This window comes from Panthera pardus, unplaced genomic scaffold (genome assembly GCF_024362965.1).
Source record: "Panthera pardus isolate Hobbes unplaced genomic scaffold, ASM2436296v1 HiC_scaffold_12, whole genome shotgun sequence".
Lineage (NCBI taxonomy): Eukaryota > Metazoa > Chordata > Mammalia > Carnivora > Felidae > Panthera > Panthera pardus.
Genome location: NW_026526677.1, coordinates 14,746,171 through 14,773,428, shown reverse-complemented (window position 1 = coordinate 14,773,428; position 27,258 = coordinate 14,746,171). Strand labels below are relative to the sequence as shown.

The window sequence follows — 27,258 nt, the reverse complement described above, 5'->3', positions numbered from 1 at the left end:
TTTATTGACAGGGCAAGGAAGTTCGTCCTTTAAACAAATTAAACAATTCAAGCTGATGTATTTCTTTCCTTTCTTTTTCAAGCTTTTTATCAAATTCCAATTAGTTGGCATACAGTGTAATGTTCGTTTCAGGAGTAGAATCTAGCAATTCAACATTTACATACAACACCCTGTGCTCATCACAGCAAGTGCCGTCCTTAATCCCCATATGTGGAATTTAAGAAACAAAACAGATGAACACAGGGGAGGAAAAAGAGAAAACCAAGAAACAGACTCTTAACTATAGAGAACAAACTGACATATTTTTAATAAATTTTTATTCCCAAGGATACTCCCAAATCAAACAGGAAATTTGTCCAGATCATTCTGAAAAAAAAAAAAAAAAAGTTGACTCTATGGATAAAAGCATGCATTTTTAATGTGCACAATTTTTTTAAAAGGACGTAAATTGTACTCTTTTTGTTATCTAATTTATACAATTAACAATAGCTAATTTCTTTAACATCAAACTAACATTTAAATGTTCCATAATCATCATTGTTAATGTTGAAAAGTTAACATCATTTTCCCCGTTATAGAATTATTTACAATAGATTTCTAAAATAAGAGAAATAGGGGTACCTGGGTGGATCAGTCAGTTATCATCTGGCTTTAGCTCAGGTCATGATCTCACAGTTTGTGAGTTCAAGCCCCACGTTGGGCTCTGTACTGACAGCTCAGAGCCTGGAGCCTGCTTAGGATTCTGTGTCTCCCTCTCTCTCTCTGCCCCTTCCTTGCTTGTGCTCTCTTCCTCTCTCTCTCAGAAATACAAATGAATAAACTGAAACTAAACTAAACTAAACTAGACTAAAATAAAATAAAAAGAAATGTAAATCTATGTATCAGGAATAATTAATTTTACTCATTCAGTGGCGTCAATTTACTTTTTTAGTGAATTTTAATTATTGTTGCCATGCTGCTAATTTTTTTTATAAAGATTCATGTTTTCTTTCTTGTCAGGTATTTAACCCATTCGTTTATAATATACGCCAGTCTGAAACAGATGGAGAGTCGGAGGAATGTCTCAGAATTCATTCTTTTGGGACTTTCGTACGACCAGCGCACACAACTATTTTGCTTTGTGTTCTTCTTATTCTGTTATGCTGCTCTCTTGGTAGGAAACCTTCTGATCCTTATCTCTATTCGATGCAGCCCTCTTTTCCACCAACCAATGTACTATTTCCTCAGCCACTTATCCTGTATGGACATCTGCTTCACCTCTAGCATTACACCCAAATTCATTGCTGACCTCCTAGTGGGAACAAAAGCCATCTCCTATGGTAACTGTATGTTACAGGTCTTTACCATGCACTTCTTCGGAATGATTGAAGTCTTAATCCTCACCGTCATGGCCTTTGATCGCTACGCTGCCATCTGCAAACCTCTGCACTACCTGCTTGTCATGAACAGAGCAAGGTGCAATCTCCTCGTCTTAGCTGCTTGGGCTGGTGGGGCCGCGCACTCCTTTCCTCAATTTTTTCTGGTAATCAGGTTGCCCTTCTGTGGTCCTAATGAGATTGATCACTATTTTTGTGACATTTTTCCTTTGCTAAAAGTTGCCTGTGCTGACACCTATGTTACCGGTGTCCTTTTGGTTGCCAATTCAGGAATGGTTACCTTAGTGGCATTTGTGGTCTTGTTTTTTTCTTATGTCATTATATTATTCACTTTAAGAAATCATTCAGCCAAAGGAAGGCGCAAAGCCCTCTCTACCTGTGGGTCGCATATCACTGTGATAGTTTTATTTTTTGGGCCTTCAATCTTTGCCTACCTTCGACCTCCAACCACTTTCCCTGAGGATAAGGTATTTGCTCTGTTTTACACCATCATCGCTCCGATGTTCAATCCCTTCATCTACACTCTGAGGAACTCAGAGATGAAAAACGCCATGAGAAATGTCTGGAATCAAACATTGGAGCTCAACATCTTTTTTACAAAACAGAGGGGCAGCTAGATACGGATAGGGGAGAAAGGAAACCATCTCACAGAGTAATTTTTCCACTGGTAACATTTTATGAGTGACAGAAATAGGACTTGGAGTTTAATAGTAACTATAAAGAAATAGTAAGTCATCCATACAAAATATAAGCTTAAGACTGAGTTCATTTTGTGGGCTTTGAGATGTTATGAACAGGTTGACATGCACAAAATCAGTTATATGCATAGTTAAGACAATGTTATAGGAGCCGAGAATTGTGATGTGAAAAAGAAAATTGGAGTTATCTTGCATTAGAAAATGCAGGTTTGGTGGCCAGACCACACGATGAGCCATTCTGTATGGCAAAGAGATGGTTAAAGTCCATGATTTTAAGACCAAATTTTGGTTTATGATAGGATGGTCACCTAAGTGAACTCCAGAGGTATTTAGAAATTAATTACATAGCAAGAAGTGGGCATAATGAAATATGATGTAAAGTGATTCTGTGGTTTTAACTCTGGACTTCACATTGGAAATAAAAATAAACTAGTAAAGGGGCACCTGGGTGGTGCAGTCAGTTGGGTGTCTGACTCTTGGTCTCAGCTCTTGTTGTGGTCTTGCCGTTTATGGGTTTGGGCCCTGTGTTGAGCTCTGGGCTGGTGGTGTGGAGCCTGCTGGAGATTCTGTCTCTCCTCTCTGCCCCCCCCCCACCCCGCCACTGTGCTCACTCTCTCTCTTTCTCTTTCTCAAAATAAATACACTTAAAATTTTTTTTAATGATAAGAAATAAACATATAAGATATGTTGAGAAGAACATATAAGAAACATAATGATAAGAAATAGTAAACATAGAGTGAAATCAATTACTCAAGATATTAAAAACACACTCACTGATTTTCTACATATTGGTCCATTAAAAAAATCTATACAGGAACTGAATCATAAAATGCCAGAAATTAGGAGGACAGACACTGTTTATGAGATCCAGAGTCTTTCTTATTTACACAAGAAGCTAGTTGAAACAAACAAACTTCAATCAAAAAACCCTCTGATACAAATCATGGAAATGAGTGGAAATGACAGACCATCTTTGAAATGAACATGAGGATTCTCTAGAAGAACCTAAAACAAATTTGATGAAATGTGTTCATTTGTATCTCTAATAAGATGCAAAAATAAATGCTTTCTTTGAAAACAGGAAATATCACAAACGGAAGAGATTGTGTAACCAGATTATATGAACAGAATGACAATGAAAATACATGAATAGTTTTAGCCTATGTAAATGCAATACTAAAATTACAATGATTATAAAGGCCTTATATACAGAAGGATAGAAAAGTAGAAAAGTTTATGAGGAAGATCTAATTCAATAGAGTTTTTATAACAGAGAAATTGGACAGATAATCTGTCAAGTTACTAATATATTGCCAGATTTAGAAGTTCAAGCTTTACCTTTTATTTAATGTGTTGCTTTTAACCAAATTTACTCAACTTGCCTTTCGGGGGTCCTAACCAGGTAGATCACCACATCTGTGATGTGAAGCCCCTTTTGAAACAGGTATGCAAAGATATTTGTGTTGTTAGTGTCTTCGCGATTGCTAATTCCGGGATGTTGGTGGCAGACATTTTGTTGCCCTGCTGGCTTCTTACCTACTCGTGTGATTTAACCTTAAGACCCACTTCTCTTCAGGCTACTGAAAAAGCTCCACCTGCAACTCTCACATAACGGTGGTAGTTTTGTTCTTTGCCCCCTGTGTCTATCCTTATGTTCTACATGTGGGGTTTTACACAGTGATTGCCTCCATGCTGAATCGTCTCATCTCTACCCTGAGAAACATGGAGATGAAAACCAGCATGCGGAAGGCATGGTCTAAAATGGCCCATTCAGAATTCATGTACATGAATTCTGAATTCTCATCACATGATGAGTGATAATCATCGTGCTTTTGATCCTGTGTAGCAAAGGCATTTAACATTTGAGGTGTGGTTGAAAGTACATAACTTTGCCTGGACACTTGGGCCTAATTACCCATGACTGCTGTCACATGAGCCAAAGAAACAAGTTACTGGGAATCAGATTACAATCTGCACCTTAAAAGATCCAGCTGGTTCCACGTGTGCCCACTTGCATGTGAGGAAGCTAAAAATGTCCTGAAGCATCTCTCTGATCCTATCACTCCCCTCTCCAAAAGTTTGTAAGAAATCCCATTTTCCTTGGAATGAAATCCAACCTCCCTGCTTATTAGAAATCTTCCATAAGTTATCTGAGTCTAATTTGCCGATCTCAGAAATCACTACGTTGGTAGAAAGTGTGGTAGTACAATGATAGGCTTTAGGGTCAGGGAGAGCTGGGTGATTCCTGACAGCTTTTATCTCTGGGTCTTGACATTGTGCTCTAATTATATTAGTCTCTCTTGTAAAAAGATATTGTACTTCGCAAAGATGTAATATTACTTTGGCTAACACGTGTGAAGTTTTAGCACGGCACGTGGCTACCAGAACCTCATGTGCGTTATTTTTCTTTTGTTTGCTTTTCTCTCTGTGTGTCCCTAAGCTCAGAAACTTTCATCCAGGTACACTGGGTCCACGTCCATTCTCCAAACATATTCTAGAACCTATCAGCTCTGTGGCTTTACTTCAGCCATTCTTCTGCTTAGGATTCCCCACCCTCAGGCTCGAGGGTCCATGTCTTACATGTAATTCACACTCGTGGTGCCATGTCATTCAGGAAGACTAGATGTATGAATGCAATATGAGTGTTATGTGAAATGTAAAGGTACAAGACATGTGGAGTAACACGTAGAAGATCTCTGTGACCTTGAATTGGAGACAAAAATTTTCTAAACGTGTGGAGCAAAAGTGTCTGTAAAAAAAGATGATTTGTGTTTCACCAATATTAAGACTATGCAGGAGAACTACTATATAGAGAGGAACTAAATAGTGGCAGACGTAAATGCAATTAGTATCTGTCTCTGAAGGTGTGTACAGGGCAAGGTTAGAGATATGACTGGCTATCTCCTGCTGTAGATTGCTACAGGCTAGCTCTTGAGTACAGCTCGGCCAACACTGGGCATAACGTTGAGGTAGACTAGTTGGAAATCACTGGGCCCTGATGTCCTTGATGCCGAAGTTGTAGAATCTTTCATTTACTCAGGGTTCTTAACCTTTTAAAGCCTGGAAGCAAGCACTAAACTTAGAACAACACGCTTCCTTGCTTCAGATCTTTACTGGCTAGTTGAGCTAGTTACTTAACCTCCAGGACCTTCCGTGTTTTTATCTACCAGTAAAGCTAATAATATTTGTGTCAAAATATGTGTTATTATAAGCATTGAATAATATGATGAACCCGATCCGCCCAATCATCTCTCAGTGTATTTTTGCTACTGTTTGGCTAAGTTGTTTGATCTGAAACAGATTAAACATTATAAAATTTGATTTTCTGACATTTTTTGCGTGAGAAAACTTTACATGAATGGTAGAGAGAGACTGTCTGGTTTCAGTGCCTGCAGATGAGACTGAGTCTGAACCACATGTGAAGAGTCAGTGAGCACAGAAAGAACCGGATGTTAAACACAATGAAAGCTCTGTGGTTCTTTGCTCCCTTCCTCTGATTTTCCCATATCATGTTTGCTTTTCCTCCTTGCCAAGTTATGAGGAAGAGATGTTTACTCTTATCTTTTCTTTTGTCTTCCATTTTTCAACATGTATGTCATCAATGGTAACCTCATACCAAGTACGATATCACAAGTCATTGATTTTATTTATCTATCTGCTCCGCACACCAAGGATCGTGATAATCCCCGCAAAAAGACTGTTAGCGGCCATCTTTGGTTTTCCTTGTCCTACCTCATCTCAGATTTTCCAGAAAGAGAACCTGACCCTATTACAGCCCAAAATTACCCTCCTATTCCTCAGAAATTTGGAAGAACACAGGGCATTCAGGGTTTCACGAATTGCTTTGACTGTAGCCTTTTTGGGCGTGCAGGGGAAACGGGCCAAGTTATTTTCCAAAGAGGCAAATATGGAAAGTTCATTCTCAAGAGCACCAAGCACATTACTATCGATGGTGGCTTTGGCAGCACTTGGGCTAAGATCTGTCTAGAAATGCCTTTGGGAATATAATGACACAGAGCTTTCAAAGACCTATTAATTCTTGCCACGTCAGTTTGTATTCTGTTCCTCTGAACCAAACTGTCCTCGGGTGTAGACATAAAATAAATGCACGATTCCTGGGACCTAAATACTTGTGTTAGCTTTTGCAGGAATATAAAAATACATGTTGCTTATTTTTTCTTCCGAGCTCTTACTAAGAAGTTAAATCAGCCTTCAATATTCCTGCTTTTCTGGGGGCTGAAGATCCACTTCTTCATCACTTCGTCTTAGTGAATGTTTGAAGTCCGCTTCCCTGGTAGACTGTAGAAGGTTTGAGACATGCTGAAATTTTCCAGACATTTGCAGAGAATTAACCTGAATGTGTTCGAATTATGGGTTTGTAAAGTCTCTGCAATGTATTCCAGATTTCGGTGCTAGAGACGAACTGGCAGAGTGAGTGTCCGAGGACGGAATGCTTCCTGATGCATGCCCAAGCTAACCCGACAGCCACTGGATCTCATGGTTAGTGAATTATCCTTGTCACCTTGGTTTGGAAACGGTCCCACAACACATGTGCTAGGCTAATTGTGTGTGCGTATGTGTGTGTGAGACAGAGAGAGAGAGAGAGAGAGAGTGTGTGTTTTTAAGTATTTTGTTTGTTTCTTTTGTTTTTTTGAGAAAGAGGGAGTGGGGGCATCGGAGAGGCAGAGAGAGAGGGAGAATCTCAAGCTGACAGCACAGAGCCCAATGCGGGGCTCGAACTCACGACACTGAGATCACGACCTGAGCTGAAATCAAGAGTCAGACACTTAACTGACTGAGCCACCCAGGTGCCCCGATTATGTGTACTTTGTATTTATTGTATATAATTTCATTTGAGGGCTATAACTTCTTTTGCAGCATAGGATAATTAGATTACGATACCAATGTTTTGGCATCCTTCAGTTTCAATTGCGCATTACCTACAAGCAAAATTCCCTTTCTGGGGAACAGGAGTAGAGCTAGATGAAGCATTTTCAAGTGGGCAGTGAATTTCATCGTGTCCCCAACTCTTGTTTAACGGCATCCTTCATATTACTATTAAGAAACAGACCAGCGTATACTTGAAGATGTACAATAACAAATTGTTTTCTTTTATTTCAAAACATCTGCCCTCCTAAAATAGTTTTATCTGAGTCAACTATGGTAAGTTTATCTACATTCTGTTACACTAAGAGAAGATTTGAATGTATGATAGTAACTTGGAGTTACGTATAAGACCTTCTATTCCTTTATGGACAGCATGATCCAAAAAGTACACATAATTTGGATTCAATAATACCAAAAAATAAAGTAATGGTTTGAGTACACTTTTAGACAAACATGCTAATTGTAACATGCTGATAATGTAACAAACAAATTGTTGTTTACCTGATCATACTTGTCAAATCCATGTTACGTATCTTCTTCTTTATTTCCTCAGTTTTTCTGCTGGTTGAATGTGTGTGTGTATGACAAACTGTGGTTCTAACCTAATCGCTCGGAGAGGAAAGACAGTGAGAGAAAAATGTTTTGAACCACACGTGTCTTGGGCTATTTCATATCACCTCATGTATTCCTTATCAAAATTCTGAATTTTGTAATGATATGTCAGGTGTAAAATGAGTGCGATGATGCTTAAAGAGATTAAAGAATTCACTCAAGGATTGCCCTGGTCAGTTTGAGATTCCAACTCTTTCTATGTTGCTCCTGTTTCGGCCACTTGTTCAGTGGTTGCCCGAAGTCCTTTATTTATCCATTGTGATTTCAGTTTTCCCATAAGAGGGTTCCTTAGTATCGCTATATTGTTTGATGATAGTAATTCTCCTCAACTGATTTTTTTTCCCCTCTTCGCTTTCACCCCTGCTAACAGCATTGATCATACAGCATGGGCAGGGTTGCGAGCTATTGTAGATTAAATTCCAATAATGTTCTAGAAAACAAGCAGGCATTTTGTTTTAGTTTATTTATTTATTTAGAGAGCCTGCACAAGTAGAGGAGGGAGAGAGAGAGAGAGGGAGAGAGAGAGAGAAAGAGAGAATCTGAAGCAAGCTCCGGGTTCCCAGCTGTCAGCACAGAGCCTGATGTGGGGCTCGGACTCACAACCATGAGATCACGACCTGAGCTGAAGTCGGACACTTAACTGACTGAGCCACTCAGGTGCCCCAGAAAACAAGGAGGAATCTTGACGAGGAATTTGCATTTTTGTAAGGCTGAAGGCAAAGAATTTCAAATGTTTTAGAATCAGAGAATTCTAGAATACATATCTATCTTAAATATTCCCTATCTCTTTACTTACAGAAATACTCGAAAGACACATGGGGTGTCTGTGAACCCATCATCTTGCATATTTTTTTCTACTCCGATGAGGAATCAAAACAGTCTTTTCACTGCTGCCCTTCATGGCATCTCTCAGCACTCTACCTTGGAACATAGCCCCAGATTGAGGAAGAAACAGGATTTCTGCCTTTTAACATTCATAGTGTATTACTTTTCAAACCTGAGAAATTACTTAGATTCTCTCGATATGTTTCTTCTATCTAGAATCAGAGATTTGAATCGGTCAAGTGATTTCCACATGTATATTGCTCACAGTCTACTGAAATAATGGTTGCCTGTAAATCAATTTGTTTTATATCAAGAAGTGTATCTGAAAATTAACATTATTCCTACCTAGTATCAGAGGCAACAGGTAGAAGGTGGGCCAATGCCCCTCACACTCCTAAAACTTTTCAGTACTCCTTAGTGACTGCTAACTTACGGACACTGTCACAATAGTTATTTTACTTTGTTATATCAAGGGGGATGGAGAATCCTTGTTAGCGATTCTGAAAGCAAAGTAGGAACAAACCGAAAATTTATACTTTTAGGAATGCAGAATTTTGACTAGTAATTTAAAATAGAATGGATGTCTTACAGTACGGGCCATTTTAAAAATGCCGTAACCGTCAACCGTTGGCCATCTAAAATCTTCTCAAAGACTATGAATGACATAGATATTAAATTTGTGAGTCCCTAGAGATGATAGTTTCTTTTTTTAATGTTTATTCATTTTTGAGAGAGCCACAGAGCATGAGCAGAGGAGGGGCAGAGAAAGAGGGAGACACAAAATGCGAAGCAGGCTCCAGGCTCTGAGCTGTCAGCACAGACCCTGATGTGGGGCTCGAACTCACTAGCTGTGAGATCATGACCCCAGCCGAAGTCAGAAGCTTAACCGACTGAACCACCCAGGCACCCCGAGAGATGATGGTTTCTAAGTAATATTACAACAAAAGCATTTTCTGTGTTTTTTTTTTTTGAATTTTAAATAGGCATCTGGGGGCCAGATAGAACTGTCACTCCAGATCCAGACTAAGGTGGAAGGTGTGCTAGCTTTTGTAAACCCACTAGAAGCACATATTTCCTCAACAGTGGGTAAAATAGCTCTTGGAAATGCTTTCTCTCTATTCTACACTCCTTTGCACTAACTAAAGAATGTTTAAGATACATATTAGATACAAAGATGCAAATTCCTGAATTTTTCATTAACATACACCACTGAGTGCTAATTCACCACAAAGTTTGTCTTCAAGTTGCTTTCTGTATTACCTCCTTTTATTGACATTTGATATGCAGATTATAACTAAAACATGAAACTTTTCATGTAAGCCATGGAATATTCATAATTCAAATATACTTGGACAATTTAACATACTTATCTTTTCTTTAACAATTGCTATCACAAACTTCAATCTCTCTCTCTATACATATCCATATGTATATACATATCACTATATATACACACACACACACATATATATATATATATATATATATATATATATATATATATATGAGGAGCAGAGAGAGAGGGACATGTAGAATCTGAAGCAGGCTCCAGGCTCTGAGCTGTCAGCACAGAGCCCGATGCAGGGCTCAAACTCACGAACTGTGAGATTATGACCTGAGCTGAAGCCAGACACATAACTGACTGAGCCACCCAGGCGCCCCAAGAGAGACAGAATTTTAAGCAGGCTCCACACTCAGCATGGAGCCCACTGTGGGGCTTGATCCCATGACACTGGGATCATGACCTTAGTTGAAATCAAGAGTTGCGTGCTCAACCCACTGAGCCATGTGGATGATATGACAGTACATATTTTTGAAATAGTATTTAACTCATAAAATATAAAAATGATAAATGAATAGATTTCCTGAGTATTTTTCAAAATTCCAGTCATTAATTGACATCTTCCTTTTACTGTATAGTTTTCAAACACTCTGTTTTTTAATGTAAGAGCAATTCCATTTGTTTAACATGACCCATTGACAATGTTTGGCCAAAAAACAATGTGTAGTATGCTTTACACAAATTAAAGTTCAGGAGTTCAAACTGGATGTTTAAACAAATGTGAATCTCTTTGGGATTCATTTCCAGAAAATTAAGGAAGTGTACTCAGATAATTTTAAAAGAAGGAAAGTAGATTTTATCAGTAAGTTACAAGAATTGAGAAATACAGGAGTTTTTTTGTTTTAGGTCAATGCGACTAAATAATATAATTAGCAGTTCTTTATCTAAGTATACAATTTATGGTATTAATGCTTTATTTTCCAAATAGCATTTAAATATTTAAGACAACTGCTAGTAATATTGAGTAAACTATATAATTATTCTCATTATTGCCATTATAAAATTATTTCATGACACATTTATAAAAGACAGCATTAAAAAGTTAGCCTAATTCAAGAAATCAGTTGTTATCATCTCCATTTATGTCAGCATGTATTTTAATAAATTTTGTATTATTGTGTTCATACAGTTAATTCTCACCTCCAATTATGTTCTCGTTCTTTCAGAAACAGAAGTCCTTGTGAAAGCATACACCAAACTCAAATATATGAAAAGCCAGAGAAACATCTCAGAATTCATTCTTCTGGGACTTTCCTACGACCAGAACATACAAGTATTTTGCTTTGTCCTCTTTTTAGTCTGTTACATTGCCTTGTTGGCAGGAAACCTGCTGATCCTCGTCTCCATTCGATGCAGCCCTCTTTTTCACCAACCCATGTACTATTTCCTCAGCCACTTATCCTTAATAGACATCTGCTATACCTCTACTGTTACACCCAAGTTAATTGCTGACCTGCTGGTGGAAAGGAAACCCATTTCCTATAGTAACTGCATGTTACAGGTGTTTACAATGCACTTCTTTGGAGGCACCGAGATCTTCGTTCTTACCGCCATGGCCTTTGATCGCTACACTGCCATCTGCAAACCTCTCCACTACGTGATTGTCATGAACAGGACAAGATGCAATCTGCTAGTCGTAGCTGCCTGGGCTGGTGGGGCCGTCCATGCCTTCCCTCTCTTTTCTACCGCGATTGGTTTGCCCTTCTGTGGTCCTAATGAAATTGATCACTACTTTTGTGATATTTTTCCTTTGCTAAAAGTTGCCTGCACCGACACCTACGTCACTGGTATCCTGGTGATTGCCTTTTCAGGTCTGGTCGCCTTAGTTACCTTTATTGTCTTATTTGTTTCTTATGGTATTATCTTATTCACTTTAAGAAATCTCTCAGCTGAGGGAAGACGCAAAGCCCTCTCCACCTGTTGGTCTCATATCACTGTGGTTGTCTTATTTTTTGGACCAGTAATCTTTATCTACCTTAGGCCACCTACTACATTTCCTGAGGACAAAATATTTGCTCTATTTTACACAATCATTGCTCCTATGTTCAATCCCTTAATCTACACTCTGAGAAACTCAGAGATGAAAAACATGATAAAGAAAGTTTGGTTTCACACATTATTTTCAAAGGAAACACACAATTAATGTGAAGAAGCTTATTGGCTACGCAACTTTGAGAAACAAAAGGGGGAGGTGTGAATGAAAAAGGTGGGGACTATCTCACAGATTTTGTAAACCATCACTCTTGTGAATGGAGTGAATGAAAGCAATGGGACTAAAGTTTAAAGTAATCACTAAGCAAATATTAATTCTTGCAAGCCAAAATTAGTTGGCAACTAAGTTAGTTTTATGGTGTATATGTAGGGTAACCTACATGAAGAAAATAATTGGGTCAAAGCAAATAAACCAGTGGTATATTGATTAGTGAATTATAATGGAAAATATTTTAATGATAATTGTATTAAAACTTCAGACGTAGAAGCCAGACCACACAATGACAGACATTCTTGGATAGTTCAGAAGTTGAAATCCAAAAAATAAGGCTATAATCTAAAATTAAATGAATTAACTTAAATTTTATGTACAACATGCATATATACAGCTTCTAGTTCATGCAGAAATCAGTTGTGCAAACAAATAAATATTTAAAGTAGAATCTGCTTTTAAGTTGTTCCTGGGGGTCAGCTCTCCTCATGTCCCATTGAAATCAATAATGATAAGTAGTGACGACAGAATGAAAGTCTAGAATTCAGAATGCTGAAACACACTTACTGGTATTCCACCTACTGGGCAGAGTTTAACAACATTTCCCATTAACTTCAGAAACTATATCTGTTAAACTTTAAGTGTTGACTCACTGCTATTTGCCTAAAATTGGTAAGTACATGGTTGGTCACTGGATCCACAACTTAAGACTTTTCCTACTGAAATGACAGAGAGAGAGAGAATAGCAAAAGATAAATATGATGTGATCTAACCACAGAGTTAGTGAAGAAACAAAATGCATTTTGGGTGCACACAGGTATTCATTGCAGGTTTATTCATAATCACCAGACGTTGGGAGCAACAACGATATCCTTCAGTAGGTGAATAAATCAACTATTGGAAATATGGAGAATGGAATATAATTCAGCACTAAAAACTGAGCTATTAAGAAGATATATGCAGGAAACATAAATGCATATTTCAAAGTGAAAGAAGCCAATGTAATGTGGCTTTTTTGTATGATTTCAACTACACGTCTTCCTTGACTTACAACGGGGTAATGCCCCAATAAACCCATCATCTGTTGAAAAAATTTTAAGTCAAAAATGCATATAATACACCCAACCTACCAAACTTCATAGCTTAGCCTAGCCTACCTTAACTGTGGTCAGAACACTTACATTAGCCTACAGTGGGGGCAAAGTCATCAAATACAAGGCTTATTTATAATAAAGTATTGAATGTCTCATGTAACTTGTTGAATACTGTACTGAAAGCGGAAACCAGAATGATTGTACGGGCACAGAATGGTTACAGGTGTGTTTATGGTCGACCATCGCGATCGATTGGTTGACTGGGAGATGCAGTTCTCTGCCCCTGTCCAGCATCATGAGAAGATATCATAATTCACATCACTGGCCCAGGAAAAGATTCAAATTCAAAGTTCAAAGTACAGTTTCTACTGCATGTGTATCACTTTCGCACCATGGGAAAGTTAGAAAAGTAGAAGTCCAACCATTGTAAGTGGGGACCACCTATACATGACATTCTGGGAAAGGCATAACTATGGAAACGGCAAAGAGATCAGTCAGTGGATGCCAAGGATTAGGGAAGGGAGAGGGGTAAATAGGTGGGCCACAAAGGATCTTTAGGGTAGTGAAACTGTTCTGTATGTTACCTCCTTTGGATATTGTCATTATACGTGTCAAAAGCCACAGAATGTAAAACATCAAGGATGAACTCTAATGTAAACTGAATTTGGGGCGGGGGATAATGACGTGTCGATGTAAGTTCATTTACTTATAACAAATGTAACGCTTTACAGGGAGAGGTTCTCCCAGTAAGGGGGAGAATAGCGGCACTTTTATTAATTAAAAGTACCTTGTGGCACCATACCTAAACGAAGACATCTTGTCACTAAATGAAGAAGAGTCTTCTGAAAAGGATTTTCTACTGGGACCAGATAAATTTTTCAACTTTAGTGTAAAGTCTTTTCCTCATGCTTAACAGTTTTAAACTTAAGATTGCCTAAGAAACACAGCAATTATAACAGAGAAGGGACTGGATAGTGGAATTTTCAGAAAAGGAAGATAGTTACCGTACTGAAAGAGTTTTAGGTTAGGCAAGTGCGATGCGGGAGGTACAATCATTTTGGGAGAACTGTGCAAAGAAACATAAAGAGCAGGCAAAAGTGATGAGGGAGATAAAATTAGAGTTTTTATAGCAAAGAGAAATTGGGTGAATTGCTCTCACAGCGGCTACTAAGGGAAGAAAGAAAATATTGCAAGATTTGATGTTATCTCTTTAAAAAAATCACAAAAACATTTGTCAGTCAAAAGGTTGAAAGGGTATGTACTTAAAATGACCAATTTCAAGGACACCTGGGTGGCTAGGTCACTTAAGCATCAGACCCTTGATTTCGGCACAGGCCATGAGCTCAGTCATGATCTCATGGTCCTGAGATTGAGCCCTGCATTGGGCTCCGTGCTGGGTCTGGAGACTGCTTAAGATTCTCTCCCTCTCCCTCTCCCAACAAAACAAAGCAAAACCAATTTCATTACTAAAAGAAAAATAATTTTCATGTTTAGAGTAGGTAGATCATCATTCAAATGAGCAGCATCATGTAATCAGCAATCAGATTCAGTCACAAGTTACTAGTAGACCACACCACAAGTCTTCTTTGTACTTCTGTGAAATCCTCACCTTCTGAAAGTAATCACTATCTTCACCTATAAAGTCGATTAAAATTACCTAGTTTTTGATTCTGTAGAGAAAGAGCAGTGCATACTCTGCTCCTAAGGGTCTCTTTTCCCATTATCAAGTCTGTGAGATTCAGTCTTCATGCTTTATCTATATTCCGGTCGTTTTCATTCCTTTATAGTCGCTCACTGCATGGACATGTGACAGCTGATCCATTCTCTTGTTGCTAGACATTGAGGCCATTTCTAATTTACGGATAGTATGAGTTGAGCTGCTTTGAACATTTTGAAACATGTTTTGGTGACTCTCTATCATCTGCTGATATGTACTTTTTACAAAAGATGCACCTAACCCCTAGGCCATTAAAGATTGAAAATAAAGGCATGAAAATGTTAGAACAGTCAAAATGCTGTTGGAATTTGAAGAAATTATATATATGATATATATCATATTATACAAATATATACGTGTATATATAAAACCAAACAGACTTTCAGATAAGAGCCATTCTGAATTCTTCAAATTCTTAAACATTGATAGAATTTGCAACATTGAAGCATTTACAAATCTGAATGTGTGTGCATACGGAAAGATATAGATGATTTGATCCAAACCAATAAGCAGCCAACTCTGGATGTATATAAAAATGCTACACTCATCAGCTTGTGACTGAATATAAGTTATTTAAAAGAGCTCATCTAATATGATGCCACAGATTTATTCTCCACAAGTGTCAAATTCTCTGCCCCACCAGAGCAACTTATCTGATGATAATTCAGTTAAAGTAGGAAACAAAAAATAAAGGCAACTTTCAATCTCAAACAAATGGTAATTTAAAAATGGTTGAAAATAAAAAGTGAAAATAAATCATAAGAGAAATTAGAGAATAACTAAAAATAAAACTATAAAAATAGGATTAATCAAAGAAAGTATACCAATGCTTAGAGGTAAATTTCTAGCACAAAACCATACATTATGGCATCCATAGATGATTTGTTTCCACTTAACTGTAACTACACTTGATCTTAGCCAAAGTACTGGGTGTTGTATGTAAGTGTTGGATCACTAAACTCTACACCTGCAACTAATACTACACTGCATGTTAACTGGGATTGAAATAAAAACTTGAAAATAAACCTAATTGTATCTTAATCCCCAAAGTGTTCCCTATAAATATTTAAAAGAATTATCTACAATTGTTTTAGTGTTTATTTATTTTGGGAGAGAGAGAAAGAGAGAGCAAGCTGGGGAGTGGCAGAGAGAGGGAGACAGGATCCAAAGCAGGCTCTGAACTGTCAACTCAGAGCCCCGTGTGGGCCTTGAACCTACAGACCACGAGATCATTACCTGAGCCAAAGTTGGATGCTTAACCACCTGAGCCACCAAGGTCCCTCACCTAAAATCTTGTAGAACAAACAACATATTGAACTGCGAAATACTAAAAGTTATTCCTTTGAAACCAGGAACAAGTGACACTTGGTATCACCAGTTTAAACTTAACAAAATTTTTAAGTTTATTTGTTTTCAGAGAGAGAGAGAGTGGGGGGAGGGGAAGAGAGAGAGAGAGAGAGAGAGAGAGAGAGAGAGAGAGAGAGAGAGAATCCCAAGCAGGCTCTGCACCATCAGTGCAAAGCCTAATGTGGGGCTCAAACTCACGAACCCTGAGATCCAGACCTGCGCCAAAACCAGACACTTAACTATTGAGCCACCCAAATGCCCCTTAGTATCAACAATTTAAATTGACATTATTCAATATTATACTGAAGGTCCTAGCCAAGCAATAAGTCAAACAAACAAACAAAAGAATGGAAATAAGAATTGTATCAAAAATGAGTGGGATACTCTTTGTGTAGACCTACAGAAATTATGAGCCATAAGAGAATATTTTGAACAGTTCTATGCTAAATTTAAAAAGACAGACAATGCCAAGTGTTGGTGAGGTTGTGGAGAAGCAGGGAGCTCTCAGGCATTGCTCATGAAAAATGTAACATAGCGTCACCACTTTTAAAATGCTAATATCCAGTTAACATAAAACCCAGCAATTCAACTCATAAGTATCAGTCCAAGAGAAACGATAATATATCTCCATACTAAGACTTGAACATGAATGTTCACAGCGGCATCATTCATCGGAGCCATTGACTGTACACAATTCAAATGTCCACCAACTGGTGAATAAGTCTACAAAATATGGCGGAGCCATGCAGTGAATACTATTTGGTAATGAAGAGGAATTACCATAATACAACGTGATAAACCTCTAAAACATTATGGTAAATGAAGAAGGTAATAAAATTACACACTACGTCGTTTTTTTAAGGAAGTCCATTTCTCTCCTGGTTGTGTTATATGGTTTCAATATTTCACATACGAATCGAGGGAAAAACTGGTGTATCTTTGAGGTTCTCTAGTCTCTGACCAAAGCTCTGCTGATTTCTATATGTCTCAGCAGTAGCTGTAAATGTGTATAAAAACGTAGAACCTTGGGGTGCTTGGGTGGTTCAGTCAGTTAAGCATCTGACTCTTGACTTCAGCTCAGGTCATGATCTTGCTATAGCAGGTTCCACTCAACTCACCTGCTTGGGACTCACTGTCTCCTTTCTCTTTTCTCCTCCAATGTTAGTGCTCTGTCTGTCTCTTTCTCTCTCTCTCAAAAATAAATAAACTTAAAAAATACAAAAAAACACACACTTGGATCCTCAGTTCCATCCTGTACCCAGAAATGAAAATTCTCAGGGTAAATGTGGTTGTTGCTGTTCACCTCAGCTCTGTGTTTACCACCCCCCCCCCCCCGCCCCCATTATTCATCTCATTCCTTTTAGTTCTTCTTCCCTTAGTAACTCTCCAGTCTCTTTGGAGAAGATTCTCTGTTTCCATCTTTTCCACCTTTTCATGTGGGAATGCGTGTCTGCTGTCAGTCACTCCATCCCACCCAGAGATCTGACATTCATATTTGAATCTGAACTGTAAAGGGTCTACCTGTAAAATGTGAGTCTGTAGAGTTGAAGAATGAGGGAAACAGCATTCTAACAGACAAATATGATCCCATTGCTCCCTCCTCGGAAAATGTGGGTAATATCCTATTGCCCCTGGGATAAACTCTTACTTTGTATAAGAGCAGTGTTGTAAGTAGAGTTCAACATAAGTTGACCAAAACACACTAATTTGATCTGAGAATTCAAAATGACGGATGGGGCTGGGGTTTATGTCAAGTCAAACATGGCATAGATTCTGACCCTGTCATATTTTAATTGTGAGGCTTCACCCAATTAGTTTCAACTTCCTGAGTTTTCTTTTATTAATTCATCTGCACGTTTTGGATAAGTGGGTGACTCACGTATGTTTTCCCACAATACACCTATTAGATTGGCCAAAATGTGGGACACTGCCACCAATGCAGCTGATGGGGATGTGGAACAATGGGAACTCTCATTCATGGCTGGTGCGAAGGCAAATTGGCGCAGCCATTTGGGAAGACAGTTTGTCAGTTTCTTCCCAAACCATCATATTCTTACTGCACAGTCCAGCAACCTCACTCCTTGGTATTTACCCAAAGGAGTTGAAAACTTATGTCCACATAAAACACTTGCACACAGATCTTTATTCATAAAGCTTTATTCATAGCTGTCAAAATAATTGGAGGCAGCCAAGATGTCCTTCAGTAGGTTAGAAGAGATAAACTGTGTGACATCAGACAATGGAGTATTATTCAGTGAGAAAAGAAATGAGCTATCAGGCCATGAAAAGATGTGGAAGAACATCGCAATGTCTTCCCCGTGTGCAGGCGTTCAACTTTAACACACAAGATTCTTCTTGATCTTCTCTGTCGCTAATTTGCCAGTTTCACATCTTACCAATTAGACTTTTACAAGCGCAGTGTCCAGCTTATAACCTGACACACAGGAGGGGCTCAGTAATTCATTATTGAATAAATAGATGAATTAATAGCCACAACCATATTGAAATGGTAAGGTTTTCTGCTTATTCTTTTTCACCCAGTGGCCTTTGTTATGGGTCCTCTCCTAGAATACTCTCATCCCAACACATGCCTCTTCACACTGATGATTTCCTTTCATGCTTTGTATCCCATTTTCGTTGTGTTTTCATCTAGGAAGTCTCCTCGAACCCCCAAGTCTTTGTCATATGTCCCCCAAACATGCTTTCATAGCACCCTGTGCTGCCCCTCTCTTACCATTTATAACATGGTGTTGTCATTTTCTCTCCCCTCTGTGTCTGTCAGTGGATCCTAAGCCCTGTGAAGGCAAGATCTGGGTTCCTCTCTATTCACCACTGAAGTTCCAGCAACTATCAATGTGTCTGATGTACCTTTGGGCTCAAGAAATTACTGTTGACTAATGAGTGAGGGATGGAAGGAACAAATGGAATATATTTATCCTGAAGTTGTTTTGTGTGTAAATGGAGCCACATATTTTTAAAAACACCTTTTCATAATGAGATGTTACCAAGAAGTAAACTAATTATCAGAGAAGAATAACATAAACAGCCCACAATCGTAAGATGATGAAATCTTGCTGAGAGCAGGGAGAATATCAAGGTAAGCTATTTGCCCCTTCACTGAGAATCAGAGTTTCAAATTCTTTCTCATTACACAGGCCAAGCAGGTGTTAAAAGAAATTGTGGTTTCTCTAAGAGATCTAGCTAGGATTTATCAGATAAAAGTCTTTATCAGATAAAAGTAGGAAAAAATCCCTTATCTCCAGTACTATTTATTGGTTCAACATTTTATTGACTTTATTCATCTTCCTTTATACCATTATTCATTCATTCCATATCTATTGTGCACCAGACATTAAACCTTACTGTAGAAACTATTTTTAGCAAGTAGTTAAGTACCCTAAGGAGAGTGACTTTATTTAATAAATAGAAATTCCTGTCAAATAATAAAATATTCATTTATTCAAGTCATTCCTCTTTCTGATGGGTTAGAAGTCTATAGTGGGTGGCATGAACAATTCAAAATGGCTCTGAAATCTGCAAGGAAATTGGAAACATGAGGTATCTTTGTTACCCCTCAGAGGTTAAATGGCCCTTTGCTTTTACCACCCCATGTATTTTTTTGCCATAATTTTATACACAACATATTACTGTCAACCCTGATGTATAAAAATGAGAGAATTACTAATAAAATATATAGGATTTTATACATAAAGAATATATATATATATATATATATATATATATATATATATATATAGTTTGTAGTACAGTCCATGTTTATGCTTTATTTCTCTTGTACACATTTTTGCTCCACTAAGTGCAGTATTTATAATTCATAGTGGTTTATTTTTTCTTTATTTGGTAAGTACTCCTTGCTGAGATCATCCAAAATGTGCTTTTGATGCTTGCCTTGGTTAAATCAATGTGGGTGTCCAGGCATATTTATTTCTCCCCTGAAATAGCTTTCCTACTACACAATTTCCTAATGGCATTTTTCATCTGGTCGTTTCTCAAGGTATAGATTAGAGGATTTAACATGGGAGTTATCATAGTGTAGAACACTGCCACTGCTTTATCGATAGATAAAGTAGCTGCGGGTCTCATGTACTCAAATATGCAGGGCACAAAGAACAAGACAACCGCTGTGATGTGAGAGACACAGGTGGAGAGGGCTTTGCGCCTTGCCTCCAAGCTGTGGTTTCTTAGGGAGCGCAGAATGACCACATAGGAGACCATCAAGAGGAGGAAGTTTAAGACACAGATGAAACCACTGTTGGCAGCAACGAAGAGCCCTAGAGTGTGCGTATCAGTGCAGGCAAGTTTCAGCAAAGGGTTCAGATCACACATAAAGTGGTCTATGACGTTAGGGCCACAGAAGGGTAATGGGATGATAAAGAGGATCTGTATGGTTGCATGAAGAAAGCCTCCCACCCACACCACTCCCATTAACAGGCCACATACCCGTCGATTCATGATGGTCATGTAGTGCAATGGCTTGCAGATGGCCACATAGCGGTCATAGGCCATCACCGTAAGCAGGATGACATCAGCACCTCCAAAGAAGTGTTCCCCAAAGATTTGGGTCATACATGCATTGAATAGGGTGGTCTTCTTTTCACGGAGTGAATCTACGATCAATTTGGGGTTGTTGACCGAGGAATAGCAGGCATCAATGAAGGAGAGATAGGCCAAGAAAAAGTACATGGGGGACCCCAATAATGGGCTGGCAGTGATAGTGACCAGAGTGAGCACGTTTCCTACCACAGAGATGATGTAGATGGCCAAAAACACAACAAATATGACTTTCTGCATCTTTGGATTCTCTGTGAGCCCCAGTAGAACAAACTCTGTCACATTGTTCTTCTCCATTTTTTCATATTATGTTTCATTACATTACCTGAAAAAAATCCTTTGTGATTAATGCAACCTGAATTATTTAAGCTTCTTCATGTAGTAAATAATAAATTCCTAGATTCTACTAAGTCATGAATTCTCATGAGGTTTGTTGAGATAGAAAATAAGTTCTGAGTTCTTGGAGATTACTTACATTATCTCCGGGGTGAAGATTCTGTTGCATATAGACATGAGAAACTTTTGGAAACAAATAAGTAGAAGACCATATTTGTGCACGTAATCACCCGAGAGGACAAAGCCTAACAGAAAGTAATGCATCATACACATAGTGGCAGCTATGTAAGAAAAGGGAGATGGAACATGATGTAAAGGCTATGAATGCAAAGTTAAGGAGCTTCCCCTTTATTCTTAGGAAATGGGGAACCATTGGCACAAATTGAAAACGCAAGTGGAAAAATGAAGAGGAATTTGAGGAAGTGGGAATAAGGGATATGATTTTAGTAAAGATCTTACTGTGCCTTGGATGAAGTGGGGTGAGGTTCAGTAAGGAGACAGAAGCCAGAGACAGAAAGCCCAGTTAGGAGATTATTTATAACAGTTGACATAGGAGGAACAGGGCATTGGTGGTGGGTATGTAAAGAGAGTATACCAAAGCTGCTATAAATATAATTCATAATGCTTGTTGTCTAAATACAATAACATTACATTTGCTAATAATTTTATATACCTTAATAACTGATTTCTATGTTTGTGGCATTGTAAAGAGTGCTCTGTACATATGATCCTACTTAATATTGGTAACATACTGTGTGGCTGGTATTATCTCATACATTTTGCGATGAGGAAACAGTCTCAGAGACTTATGTTGATGGTAATAATAACAGTAAATATTAACTAGAATTAAATGTTTAGTGGATCTAAATATTTTGTAGACATCTGTTGATTTAATCCCCACTACAAACTTGTAAGATAATTACTGCTATTTTTTAAATACTTGTCTTATACATGATGTAATAGAAACAGAGAAGTTAAAGATCCTGCCAATATCAATATTCTAAATAAGGACAGAGCCAGGATTAGTTCAGATTATATTTGTTAATTTTTTCCTTAAAATTCTTACCCATGCCCTATTTTCTTATAATCAACAACATTGAACTAGTAATTTCCTTTTTATATGACCACAATAATTATAATTGCTTTATTACTACTTTGGAGGCAAGGGTATATAAAATGGTTTCATTAGTAGACACACACACACACACACACACACACACACACACACACACACACTGGCATGTTTAAATTCCCAGTTATCAAAAGTGGTATTACATTCACTGAAAAATCTTTTTATCTGGACTTCTCCCTCAGACCTAGTTCTTCCTACTATAATCCACTTCCGAAGCAAAACACCTGCAAAATGTTGAAAAGGATTGCCATGTGGTTAAATGTTTTGGTGTGAAAATCAAAGACCAGATTAGAATCCTGATTCTTCTACTTGCATCTTCTTTGATCTGGAGTATATCTCTAGCACGTCACATCTTTATTTCCTCACCTATAAAGCAAGATTAGTAATATCCATCTTACAGGTTTTTACGAGAATTGATTATGGAAATATATTTGAGCAGATTACCACAGTGTTGCACACACAGAGGCCTCTCATCTATTTTTCAACGTTTATGCATCTAGGATAATGGAATGGTTGACATGTTGAGTGATAATTATGCAATAATTTAATTATTCAACCATTCAGGAAAAATAAACTCCAATTTTACTTTTAAAGAAGGCATACAGACTCCATTATCCATAGCCTTTGTTACCAAGAAGAATTCTCCACTCATGCTTGGACTAAATGGCTGATGATATATGTCATTTGTATTCATACTTCAGTCTTTTCTATGTGAGAAATATATGTATATTTTTTTCTCTCTCATGATTAATCAGATAATTAAACTAGATACCTCATTGCAATTGTACGTGGTCTGGTGACAGAGAGCTGGGTTCTACAATTGGCTTAAATTCCATGAAGTTCAAAGTCTTCATCTGTCAACTTAGGTTAATTATATTCACCAACTATCTTTTGAAGAAATGGGGTGAGGATAAAATACTCCATTAGTATGTTTGAAGAGACTGAAACAATGTTTAATACATGTGGGAAGTAACAATCTTTAAGACACATCAGCAATATTGAACACTTACCTTACAGACATAGAACTTCCTGATGTTTGGAGAGTTTTGGAAATAATCCCATCTTCAAAGTAACCTTCTCTAGATAAGTAACTTTCAATATGAAAGATATGACACGCTTGGAAAGAGACTCTTCAAATAATTCCATATCAAATTACCAGTTTTTAATGAAGTGTTTTTATAAGTCAAAAGCTTCCCTTCTAGCCCAAAGCCTCAAAAAGTTTTTACAGAAGACCTGGGATTTGAACTTAGAATGGATTCTTTTGAAACACTTTGGAGAAAAGATCTACAGATGGCTTTGGTCCCATAGGCAAGAGGCAAGAAGTATGGAGGAAACACATTCAAATGGGTCATTCCAACCATAATGAATCTTGCTCTGGAAAATGTGACCAACAGAAACCATTTTCAACTTGCACTGCATGGATATTTAAAGAGGTTTCCATAAAGGTTCAAGGACCTTGTCTTGTAGCTGCTACTGTCTCTCCCAGGAATTAATTATCTTCTCAGATGGAAAGGCTTTGTGTTAAAGCCATGTTAAAGAGACATGTTTGACAAATATCCAATTTTGAATAGGGAATTGCATTCCTTGTACTTGGAACCTAAATATGTGAGAGTTCCCTTCTCTATGTGAAACTTGGTGTCTAAGAAAGCTACATGTCCTGTGAATGGAAAAATGCCATAATTCCAGTGTGGGGGCTTGTGGTGTAATTAATCCATTGACTCACGTCACATAGAGAACTTCTGTCTCCTTGGCAATAATAAAACTTTTTTGGAACCTGCTAAGGATTGCTCGAGAGCTAGATCGATGAGGGCATAAGATCATGCAGCCACTTTAAAGCCAAGACTCCAAAAGCTGGTTTTCACATGTATCAGGAAGCTACGGATGTGAATAAAAACTCTACAAGGCTCCCAATGAGTTATCTTAGGGACTTATGGTCTGGTCAGTACAGAATACTAGGCAGCATTGAAATTGTGGCGAGGCAGCAGAACACGAGTGGAGAGTCCTAGATGCTCCGCATCTTTGTCACTTGGTACTGTTAGTTTTTCCTTTCAGTCATTCTAGGAGACGTGTGGTGATGTATGGCTGTGGTTTTAATTTTCTTTTCCTGATGGCTAATGATGAGAGTTTTTTTCATATTATTGACCATTTGTAACCCTTGTTTTGTGTAATTTTGTTCAAGTCCTTTGCATAATTCAAAAATAACGGTTCTGGTTTCCTCATCACTGTGACAATTGTTCTTTATATATAGTACAGGCCTTTGTCATACATATGTTATGTATATATACAAAATTTTCTCCTAGTCCATAGATTGTTCATTTAAAAAATGGTGTTATTTGAATAGCAGCAGTTTTAAAACTTTGATGAATACTAATTTTTTTTCTTATGATTAATGTTTATTATTTTGTATCTAATAAATGTTGGTGTACTGCTTAGGTCAAAATGGTTTCTTCTGGAATTTCTGTGGATTTAACTATGGATATTTAACTTTGACATGTATATCTCTGTGTCATGTTGAGTTAATTTTTGTGCATGGTATGAAGTGAGATTGTGGTTAAGATTAATTTTTTTTCTCATGTGGATATACAATTGATCCAGTATAATTTGTGGAAAAGCTTATACTTTCCCCATTTTATTACTTGACATTTTGTAAAAAGTCACATAATTATGCCTTTTTCTGGACATTCTTTTGGTTTCAGGTCTCAATGTTTACCTCTTCGTCAATACCAAACAGCATTGATCATGGAGCTTTATAACAATTCTTGAATTTATGTTTATGTGCACTGGGAAACCAAAATAGCCACTGACTCACTTTGTTGTGATATTCACTTTATTGCGGTGATCTGGACTTGAGTCAACAATACCTGAAGTATGCCTGCACTTTGCCAGGCTGTTTAAAACTCTGCCTTAGCCTTCACTTCTTGCTTTCATGAGTGGTGAATATTTTCGTGTCTTCTTGAACATTTCTCAGCCCCCATCCAGCCCTGAGCATCTACGGATGGTTTTCTAGATTCCCTGGTATATACATAGGTGGTTCTCATGGCCTTTATTCTCACATGTATCTACTTTCCAAACCTCATTCTTCCTAAATTTTTCAGTCGATTTACTGCTTTCCTTATCTTATACTTTGCCTCAGGCAGTTGTAGCCAGTACATTTGCTCAAATGCTTTTGATAAAATCTGTCCTGCAGGCCTTTCCAGCCTCTAGAAGTCTCTAAGGGAGATGAAACAAAATCAAGCTAGTGAGCCAATTCTTCAGGGCGCCCCCAAAAGTGCAAAACATACCATCCCAAGTTTTCGAGGTCAAGTTGTGGCACCAGCAAAGCCACAGGAGGAAGGTGGGCCATCATCCCCATGGCTGCAACTGAGCTGCGAAGTGGGAAATGCTGAGTAAGTTAAAATTCCACAATGTTTTCTTCCCAAAGCATATCAGCTTCTTTCTTCATGAATCATTCCACTGGTTGTGGTAGCTTTTAAATAGGTTTAATAGTTCCTAAACTTTGGGAAATCCTAGGCAGTGATTTAAATAGCTAAACAGACACCTATCATGTGGCCCAGACATTCCGCTGGTATTTATGCAAGAACAACAAAAACTTATGTGCATACAAAGACTCTAACTTGGGCTATTTGTAATAGCTCAAAATTGTAAATAATCTCAAAATTTACTAGTAGATGAATGAGCAAATTGTGACATAGCCAAACAACAGAATACTACACAACAAATTAAAGAAAATCTTAGTTGCTTGATATTTCATTATCTAAGACAAGTGTAAATCATGTCTATTTTAATTACATGTCTTATTGTTTATTGATGGCAAATAGACATGTATTTGAATATTGTATATTAATCTTATGGTTGGCACTATGCATCTCTGCTATTTCTAATCATATCTATAAAATTTTTGGATTTTGCATGTGAATGATCATGTCATCTGCAAATAATATCAACTTTATTTCCTCCTTCCCATTACCTGCATATCAGATTTTTGTCTTACTGTGCTGCATAATAGTGTTGAATAGAAATCGCGATAGAAATGAACATTTTGTCTCATTCTTTTTTTCTACACTTATTTGTTTATTGTGAGACAGAGAGCACAAGAAGGGGAGAGGCAGACAGAGAGGGAGAGAGAGGATCCCAAGCAGGCCCCGCGCTGCCAACATAGTGTGGGGCTAGAACTCACGAACTGTGAGATCATGACCTGAGCAGAAACCAAGAATCCGATGCTTAACTGGCTGAGCCACCCAGGCGCCCCATCATTTTGTCTCATTCTTGATGTAGGCAGAATGTATCTAACTTAATCCCTTTAGGACAATGTTTTCAGTAGAGCTTTTAAGAACCATTATTTTTAGCGTCAAGAAAATTCCTTTATATCATTAATATACTTTTGAATTTAATACTGGTAAACATTTATATGATAAACATATAAGTTTATTATGTACTTTTTCTGCATCTGTTGAAATGACTATTTGGTTTTTCACTTTTAATTTCCAATTTTGTGGATATATTTATCAAATTTCTAATAATAAGCCTATTATAGAATGGATAAAACTTGGTAAAGGAATGTTAATTTTTATACACAGTTAAAGTAATTTAATATTTTGTTAAGACTATTACAGTCTTAATTTCAGGAGGAAAAGCACCGGTGAACAATTGTATTTCCTTGAAACCTAGTCTTTCACAATCAATGGATGAAAGTTTGATTTTTACTCATCTATGAGAAACTCTATAAAAGAGTGGAGTAATCTATTTTGATAAAATGTTGTAAATCCATTTGTGATGGGTATTTCTTTTATGGGATTAATTTTAATGAATTCTGTTCTTTACTAGTTATAGACTAGCCATCTTTTGTAATTCCTCTGAAGTTAGTTTGGGTATAATTTTTTGTAGAAACATCTTTGTTTGTTTGTTTGTGTATGCCTTCAACATTATTGGCATTTAGTTGTTGATAATATTTTATATTTTTCATCTCCAGTTTTATCAGTAGTTATGTTATCCTTCATTAACGTTATATATTTATCTTTTTTATTTTATACTGATCCATATTGATAAAAGCTGAACTATTTTGAAAGGCTTTTTCCAAGATCCCACATTAAAATGTGTTGCTCTTTCTTTTGTATTTT

At 37.5% G+C, this 27,258-nt stretch overlaps 3 protein-coding genes across 4 annotated transcripts; 2 read left to right on the top strand and 1 right to left on the bottom strand.

Annotated features, from left to right (window-relative positions):
- Positions 1–1,042: 1,042 nt before the first annotated feature.
- LOC109245185 (olfactory receptor 4P4-like) lies at positions 1,043–1,993 on the top strand. Its single transcript, XM_019412500.2, has one exon. It carries the CDS (start codon positions 1,043–1,045, stop codon positions 1,991–1,993), a length of 951 nt encoding a protein of 316 aa, XP_019268045.2.
- Positions 1,994–10,947: 8,954 nt separating this feature from the next.
- Positions 10,948–11,883, top strand: LOC109245186 (olfactory receptor 4P4-like). Its single transcript, XM_019412501.2, has one exon. It carries the CDS (start codon positions 10,948–10,950, stop codon positions 11,881–11,883), a length of 936 nt encoding a protein of 311 aa, XP_019268046.2.
- An 8,160-nt stretch (positions 11,884–20,043) lies between these two features.
- LOC109245282 (olfactory receptor 4C46-like) lies at positions 20,044–26,189 on the bottom strand. 2 transcript variants are annotated; one of them, XM_019412587.2, is made up of 2 exons: positions 26,178–26,189; positions 20,044–20,961 (listed from the first exon to the last, which is right to left on the bottom strand). In XM_019412587.2, the coding sequence occupies exons 1-2, from the start codon at positions 26,187–26,189 to the stop codon at positions 20,044–20,046; spliced, it is 930 nt and encodes a 309-aa protein (XP_019268132.2). The 2 variants fall into 2 exon arrangements, with proteins under 2 accessions (XP_019268132.2, XP_019268133.2); XM_019412588.2 differs by lacking the exon at positions 26,178–26,189 and having other exon boundaries at positions 20,044–20,970.
- Between the last annotated feature and the right edge of the window lie 1,069 nt (positions 26,190–27,258).